General features: G+C 34.2%; 1 protein-coding gene across 1 annotated transcript; it reads right to left on the bottom strand.

The window, feature by feature from the left end:
• Positions 1-734: 734 nt before the first annotated feature.
• On the bottom strand, positions 735-6,358 carry LOC143543669 (uncharacterized). The gene is made up of 8 exons (XM_077035935.1): positions 6,344-6,358; positions 6,203-6,265; positions 6,027-6,128; positions 5,073-5,138; positions 4,344-4,418; positions 3,575-3,649; positions 1,895-1,967; positions 735-1,063 (listed from the first exon to the last, which is right to left on the bottom strand). Exons 1-8 carry the CDS (start codon positions 6,356-6,358, stop codon positions 735-737), a joined length of 798 nt encoding a protein of 265 aa, XP_076892050.1.
• Between the last annotated feature and the right edge of the window lie 2,577 nt (positions 6,359-8,935).

Here is an 8,935-nt window from a genome sequence, read left to right as displayed (position 1 = left end):
TAGGCTCACCCTCCATAGACCATAGACTTGGGCATAAAACCTGGTTCCGGATCCAACCCAGGTGTCCCCGCAGAGAATTCAACCCGCGGGTACATAACAGGTTTCAGTTCCTCAGAAAAACCAGACCCACCAGAACCGGTCCAACCTCTACCCGGTCAAAATTCGGACCCCACCCAGTCAAAAATCGATAAAAACCCACAAAACCTGGTGAAAACCCGACCATACCCGGGCCCGGTTCTTTGATTTTGTTGATTAAACACAGAACCAGTTCTATTTCCAGGGAAAATAAACTGGTGTGTACAACTCTGATGGACTGTACCAATAACGCTGCTATGTATGAGATATACTCGGAACATTTGTATGTTTCATGTCACATATGGGCTCAGATAGAGGTATTCAATATTAGATCAGGCTGAAAAGACCAAAATCTGAACCAGCAGTACCAGACTCAGGCCTTATGGGCTCAAAGGAGTGGCCAAACTTTTTCATCAAAACAAAATATAGCCGAATAGGTTTTACTAAGGTGTAATACTGTAGTCTACATAAAGAGACCTATTGCAATCTTTATTCAACATTTCGTTTTATCGTTGTTTAACCTCTCAAATTATCACCAGTTAGTGAAGCAACAGAATATATTGTATAAGAAAACATTTCTAAATCGTGACCCCAAACGCCATATTTGCAATGAGTGTCACAGAGAACAAAAAAGAAACATACCAAGATCTATGTAATAGCTAGTTAAAATCCCAATCTGAGATTTCTTGTAACTGTTCATCTGTCCATCCATATACATTTGGAAGCCCTTCTTTCAGCTGCCCCGGTCCAACGTTTTCTATAACATTTGCTTCTTTTAAGATTTCCTTGTCTTTGGCAATCTTCAGATTTGTGTCATTGTTAGATATAGTAGTGCTGGTGCAACTAGTGTTTTCTTTTTCATTGTTAGTATTACTTCTTTTCATTCTACTCACGATTCCTTCTGCTCCTCGTTCAAGAGAAAACACGCTGCTTAATAATGGGGTACCCTGTCCAGGATCTTGAGAAAAAAGGTCTGTAGACTTGTAACCTGTTAGATGTTGTAATATTTTTTAGAATAGAATAACTAAAGAAAATGATGACCGGTTTGTGCAATGGATCCAAAGAACTTGATCGTGATGTAGTCGAGATCGGCTCAGTTTGCTTAAAGCTTGAACCGACCTGAGATTAAACGAGCTCAAGCCTGTGCCTAAAAATATGTTTGTTTAGTAAATGAGCCCGTGCCCGAGCTTCACTTATCAAGCTCGAATTATCTCGTGAGCCAAAACAAGCCTGTTATTTGTTATAATTTTTATTTAATATACTAAATATATATTTATATGAAAAGAACTGTTGTATATAATGTTATGATAAAAATAACTGAATAATAATTATATTACGTTATATATAAATTAACAATCAAAATGCATTACGATACATATATATGTCAAATATTTAATATATCAAATGAGTCGAGCCCAACCCCAAGCTCAGCTTTTGTTTGAAAAACTCCTCACAACTTCACAAGCCAAGCTCAAGCTTTAGAAATATAAACTCGAGCTGAACTCGGATCGTTTACACACCCACTAACCCAAACGTGACCATTAAGCAAGTCAAACGGTGAACTAAATGAATTGTAATGTAGTTAGTTATAAACAAGTTAGTGGCGGGTTGTCATAAATGGGTTAAATGAGTTGACCTTGTATAAAATTCTTTCTATTCTAGTTTTAAATGGGTGAACTAGTCGTAATGTTTTAAGTAAACACATTAAATAAGTAGATCCTGACACAACCTTTTTAACTAATAAACACAACCCGTATCAACACCTTTATAAGTAAAAGGGTCGAAATTTCCACCTCTAAAAGAAAGAATGGACAAATACCAGAACCAGGAGCTGCATTTATGGTTTCATTGAATGTCTGTCTTTGTGAAGATCCACCATCCTTGTAGAATGCCTGCCAATAATTATGAATCTTCGTTTAACATCACACAGAAAGTTTCGTTTTACAACTCTGCTTGTCTATAGAAACTGGTACAAGCTACTGACAAAAATTTCCGTTACTAAATTATAATATCTGTTACTAAACTCTTTGACATTAATCACACAAAATGAATTAGAAGATGACGACTTTCAACCTCTTTGACTCAATCATTAGTTCTCTTCACTTTATTTCAAATCAGATGGTACCATTTTCAATAGTTTCAGAAAGTGGTAACAATATAGTCAACTGAACTCACGAGTTGACATAGTAAAACAACATGGAAGGTTGGACAAGGAAACCCGATTCTCTATATAATGTTTTCACAAGCCACATCCAAATTATTTTAGTATTCAACAATTGGGTACTTTAAAGAATCCTGTATCAAACCATTGCCCACGGGTTGATGTTTTTTTATTTAAGTAACCAAATCTTTCTTAACCTCAATATGATTACTTGTATATTCTATTCTAGCTTATGTGATGTACGTCTATCACAATGGTTATTATGTCAATTAATGTATTTATTTTATACAATATCTCTTACAGCCCTAACAACAAATACTGCACTGAATTTTCATCAGTACTTCATATTTGTATCATCCAAATCTCAGAGCAATAAACCCTAACTATTGCAGCATAAAACAATTTTCAAAAGCATAAAGGAATCTAAGTTACAAAATGGTAGTATGCATGTTTGTTGTCGCAGCAGTAAATCCATAACAATGAATGAATGAAGACACAGCTAATAAGACAACTATTGAAAATACCTGTGAATGAGGAGCTTCATTTATGGTTCCACGGAATGTCTGTTTTAGTGAAGATCCACCATCCTTGTAGAATCCCTGTTAATAATTATGAATCCTCATTTAACTAAAGAGATACTTTTGAATACAAAAACAAGTATAAAATAGCATTCTAAATCTGTGAATAAAACGAATTAGGAGGTTTTAGACTTCCAACAACTTTCAACTAGTTTGAATAATCATTGTTTCTTTGGCTTTCCTTCAAAACCAGATGGCACCATTGTCAAACAAAGGTTTTGGAAAGCGGTAAAAATAAAGTCAACTCACTAGTTGATTTAGTCAAACAACATGTTTGGCCAATGAAGCCCGATTCCCTCTCCTAATGTTTTCTGAAACCACATCCAAATTATGTAGTACTAGTATTAAACATTTGGGGACTTTAATGAATCCTGTTCCAAACAATTGCTCACAACTTGATTTTTTTTTAAGTCAAACTAGATCTTTCTTAACCTTAATATAATTCCTTGGATATTCTATTCTAATTTATGTGATGTATGCATATCACAACAGTCACTATGTCAATTAGTGTATTTATGCAATATCTATTACATAACAACAGATGCACTGAATTTACATCAGATTCTTCATATTTGGTATTATGACTATTATCCAAATCACAGAGCAATAAAACTTAATTATTACAGCAAAAAAAACAATTTTCAAAAGCGTCAAGTACTCTAAGACATAAAACTGTAGTATGCATGCTTGTTGTCGCAGCAGTAAATCCATAACAATGAGTGAATGAAGACACAACTAATAAGACAACTACAAAAAATACCTGTGAATGAGGAGCTGCATTAAGGGTCCCATGAAATGTCTGTCTTTGTGAAGATCCACCGTCCTTGTAGCATACCTATAAATAATAATGGTTTGGTAAGCATGTTAGTTCACAATATCTTAACACTAGATTTGTTACAACTTTGCTTGTTTATAGAAATTGGTAGAAGCCAGTGAGAAAACTTTTCATTACTAAATTATTACATCGCTGTTAACAAACACTTGGCATCAATCACTCCCTCGAGGCCTATAATCTATTTTGCAAAGAGCATGCTCCATCAACCCCAGTTAAAATAAACACCCCAAAAACCCTTTTCATACTCAGTTTTATCAAATTTATCAAACATTATTTCTCCAAAGAATCTTAAACAGAAATGAGCAAAAACAAACATGTACCAATCGACATAGCAAGCAAACTGACTAATGGTGAAAGCCTAAGGAAATCAGATTTAAGGTCCAAAACATGAGAAAATGATCATGACATGATGAAGACAAGTAAAGGCCCACTAGCACTTAAGTCCATTTATTTAGTTATAAATAAATAATGCGTTAATTATGAATTAAAAGACATTATTATAGTAATAACAATCTAAATCTTTTAATAAAACAACTTGAAGAAATTTTATGCACTAAACTGAACTTTGTACAACTTTCAACCCTTTTGACTCAATTATATATTCATAATTCTTTTGAGTTTACTTCAAAATCAGATAGTGCCAATTTCATAAGATATTTTAGAAAGCGATACATATAAAGTCTACAGAAAATACCTGTGAAGGAAGAGCTGCATTTATGGTTCCATGAAATGTCTGTTTATGTGATGATCCACCATCCTTGTAGAATACCTATCAGTAATAAGGGCTTAAAAAGCATGTAAGTTCACAATATTTTAACATTAGATTTGGTTTTACAACTTTACTTGTTTATAGAAATTGGTACAGGCCAGTGAGAAGACTTTTCATTACTAAATTATATCTCTGTTACCAAACACTAAATTTTAATTAATCAATTATGAATTTATTAACAATATTATGGTAATAACAATCTAAATCTTTGAATAAACCAACTTACGAGATTTTATGCATTTAAAATAGGCATTGGACAACTTTCAACCCGTTTGATCCCACCATAGCTTCATAGTTCTTTTAACTTTCCTTCGAAATCAGATAGTACCAATTTATTATAGTTTCACCAAGCAGTATAAAAAAGTCAACTCAATAGTTGACATGGTCAAACAACATGGGAATTTGGCTAAGAAAGCTAGAATCCCTTTCCTAATGTTTTCTACATTACACGGATGATGATTACATAATGCAAAAAACATCACAAATCATAGATCAATAAACATTATAACAAAAAACAGCTATTTTTAAGGCTTAAAATAATATAAAACATAAAGTTGAACTATGCATGCTTGGTGTCACAACAGTAAATCCAAACAACAAATGAATGTAGGCACTTAAATTAACAAGATAACTACAGAGAAAAAACGCATGTACCTTTACCAAATTCCTCTTCGTAATGTTAAGATAATGAGTTGACCGCGAAGGGGAAACTACAGAAACCTAGATCACATAAAACTAGTATAAATTTAGTTGGATTAGAACAGATAGTTTTACCAATTATCTAGAAAATAAATTAAATAGTGTAATATTTAATTTTAAGAAGTTAAATGGTAACCTTAACAACTCGGTTAAAATTGGGACAAGTCAAGTTATAACTTATAAGTGCCCCAACATGCATTCAAATACTTTTAACCTCTTATGAACCCTATCATTAATAAAATAGTATTTTGATAATATAGGTTTGAATGTTTGATAACTATATTAACAGTTAATACATTAATTATTTTCAAAATTCAGAAAAAAGGGAACATGACATTATTATAATATTATTGTAGGTAAACCAAACCCGACCTGTGATAATGTTAATAGCTACATGTTCTGACCAAACCAATTTAGGTAAGTTTTAAAAGAAAACCAAACCAAAAGGCGGAAATTCGTTTTCTGAAAACCATTTGGTTTCAATTTTTTCAGTTTTAGGTTCAACTTTTTCGGTTTTACCATTTGGGCTTGAAATAATTGAAACAGAAAAAAATTGATTATTATACGTTTGGCTAAAATATTTTGACCACACTATTAATTAAGTTCTTATAAATCACCTAATAATCAAAATTAAAACTGAAAATACATACATCTGGTTTGATTCAGTTTTTCGGTTTTTATTACACGGAAAACTGAAACCAAATATTCGGTTTTTAAGAAAACATCAAACCACCCCGTCAGTTTTTGTTTCGGTACGGTTTTTTCAGTCAATCCAAACCGGCCCGTTTTGACCATGTAATTAAAACTACATGTTCTAACTCAAACACATTTTACCAGTTACCCAACCTGCCCGTTTTGCCACCTCTAGTGCGCATGTGAAGGAGATATGAATAGCCAGAAATAACAAACCTTGTAAAGTATGAGAACAGATCCTACACAAATACACTTTCTAAAGTCTCCCTCTGTAAGTACTTTGTGATGAATAGTACCAGAAACGGTACCTGTTGGATCCTAAAGCTTATAGCAAACAAATAAGTAACAGAATAATTTCACCTGCTGATATATAAGATATAACAAATCCTTACTTTCAGTGTTACCATCATATCACCAAGCCCATTTGGAGTAAAAGACTTGATAACAGCAACAACCTGTTACATTCCATATATAACTTATTAGCAGTTGAACAAAAGAATACCAAATTGTGCTTATATAACCTGCAATCAAACCATATTACACGACATTTTACTCAAGCGTGTAACCATCAATCTGGTCCTGCATATCACTTTCTATCAAAAGAGATTTGCTCGATGTTGAGGTTTGAGATTAATATTGGATCACTAGACATCTTGTATCACTCAAATTAAGTATCAATATATGAGATTTGCTTGACACTAAAATTAATATTATACTTTTCCTAACCTCTATTGTCTCCCTTCATAGATTACTCTATTTTTTAAACCATTGTCTTGCTAGATGTCTTTCTTTTCTGATCTTAAGAAGACCACAAGTGATTAAAGGATCATTAGTGACATTAGTCCCAACTACAATTGGTGACTGAAACTACTTGAACGCTGGCACATGCATCATATTTTTGTTGCTAATTTTAACCTATCTTAGTATTCGTTACCTACAATTTTATCATCAAAACTGTTACATGTTGACTAAAATCCAGACAATCGAAGCGATTTTCCCTCATTCATGCAATTGATATAACTATAATGTTCAAACCAAAATTGGCATTGACCAATATCTAAATGAGAAAATTCCAAAAATGTCCATTTTAAAGAGAGAGAGAGTACAAATATGTCCCCAAATCGAGTAAATCCCAAAATGTCCCCTCTCAAACAGGTCGTGAAGAAGTGTTTGGGGGGCAAACACATCTTGACGTGTTTGCCCACCAAACACGTCTTCACGACCTGTTTAGAGGCCAAACAGGTCTGCAAGACCTGTTCAAGAGGGAACATTTTTGGATTTACTCAATTTGGGGACATAATTGGATTCTCTCTCTTCAAAACGGACATTTTGAGAATTTTCCCCTATCTAAATTACAACATAATACAGAGGAACCTCAATCAATAAAATACACTTACTATGATGATACCTGATCTAGTTTGCCGGTTTCGTCACACTTGTTTATTTCCCCCAAATGTGCAATCAAACCAGAATCAAACATACCTTCATTCAACAAAACAATGTACACGCAATAATTATTAATTAGCATCAAGTTAACACGAAAATAAGAGTAAACAAGTTATACTACCGTCCGAATTAACAAATTCAACCGCAGACAACCACGGATTTCGCTTAAAATCCTCATCCTCCTCCGGATCTTCAACCGCTTTCCGAATATACTCCTGTGTCGCCATAGGATGCTCGTTTTGCCCCAAACGATTCACGGTGTCGCATGTTTTACGGAGCTTCGCGGCCTGAACTACTCCGGCAGGACCTGGAATTGTGTGACGTGGCGGTGGTGGTTCAGCTTGAGGTTCTGAAGTTAGGTTTAGAGGAGATGAGATGCCAGTTAGGGTCTGTGATAGCGATGGTGAGGTATCTGGGGTTTCAGATTGAGAAATATATCCGGCGGCGGCGGTGGTTGTAGTGGTGGTGACGTCAGCAGTGGTGGTGGTTTGATTAGTAGTGAAGCGTTGTTGTTTGCAAGGGCGGAGGGTAAGAAGTTGGAGGTCGGAATCGTCTACATCAAGGGATTCATGCCAATGCTGCTCCTCCATTGTCTCATGATTTGACTTTGGTGTGTAGTGTAGTGTAGTGTAGTTAAAAACCAATTTAATCTACTGAGTTTTGTTAGGTTTTTGTGAAAGGCGGGAAGACCATGGGTGTTTGTGTGTGTGATACTCGTCTACAGATTTTTAAAAGCCATTTTTTTTAAGTTAAGTGGTCTAAAGGATCTCTCCATTCAAAACAATTATCATTACCAGATTTTTTTTGGATTAAAAATACAAGTTAGAAAGCTGTCTTCTTTGGAAGGATTGGTGTATGTTTCGGGTGTAGTGCGATATCTAGCTTTTCTTTTTTTTTTTTGGTGTTGTTTCGTTTTGTTTCTTTTGGCGGATGCACTTTGTTTGCTTCTAGCGCTTTGTTTGAAGAGTCAATGAAAATTTTTTTGTTGAACATTAAAAGAACAGAAAATAAAAAAACAATTGTCATCAGCTGCTAACAAGGAGCTAGCAGCCCACGCAATAAAACAAAACACCATCAATTATAGAACCGACAATTCAATCTAATACAAACGCTTCACTCTGTTTTTAATCAAGAAATCTTAAAACATTTATGTCTTTAAGTATGCTCTCCACCTTAATCGCCATGTTTGAGTGTATATAGTTATTACGGGCCTTCCATAAGCACCAACAAGCCACCATAACTATAGCCTAAACCATCTTTCTCTTATGCTTTATATTTACCTGTGAATGTCAAAAATGTCTTTAAGTGGTCTAAAGTATCTAATATGCTAATTCAAACCCCTCAATTAAAAATGAAGAATTTTAGGAACTTGGATATTTCGATCTACAAAATATATTGAATGTGACTGGAGTTGGGGGGGGGGGGGGGGTTGGTTAGGTATAATGGTTATGATAATCATAATATAAGAAAGAAGAGATGGATTGAACAATTTTATATTATTGAGATTTCTGCTACAATTACAATAGGGAATGAGAAGAAGTTAAATACTAAGGGCCTTTGTACATGCGTTTTTAAAGTGGAGTTTGCATCTTTGCCATAAAACTTCAAACAATGTTTGCATCGAGCTTTTTGGCTACCGTTAGACATTTCGCATAGGTCGAAATGTTGCCAAACATCAT

This window comes from Bidens hawaiensis, unplaced genomic scaffold (genome assembly GCF_021521415.1).
Source record: "Bidens hawaiensis isolate Kalapana, Puna unplaced genomic scaffold, B.hawaiensis_p1.1 tig00013245_1, whole genome shotgun sequence".
Classification (NCBI taxonomy): Eukaryota; Viridiplantae; Streptophyta; class Magnoliopsida; order Asterales; family Asteraceae; genus Bidens; species Bidens hawaiensis.
The sequence above is the reverse complement of the archived record's forward strand: the minus strand, read 5'-3'. Positions and strand labels throughout refer to the sequence as shown.

Excerpts from the sequence above, each read along its gene's own strand:
- LOC143543669 (XM_077035935.1), bottom strand. Across the intron at positions 6,129-6,202 it reads ATATGATGGTAACACTGAAA|GATCCAACAGGTACCGTTTC; the intron begins GTAAGGATTTGT and ends TATAAGCTTTAG. Across the intron at positions 5,139-6,026 it reads CTGTTCTCATACTTTACAAG|GTTTCTGTAGTTTCCCCTTC; the intron begins GTTTGTTATTTC and ends TATGTGATCTAG.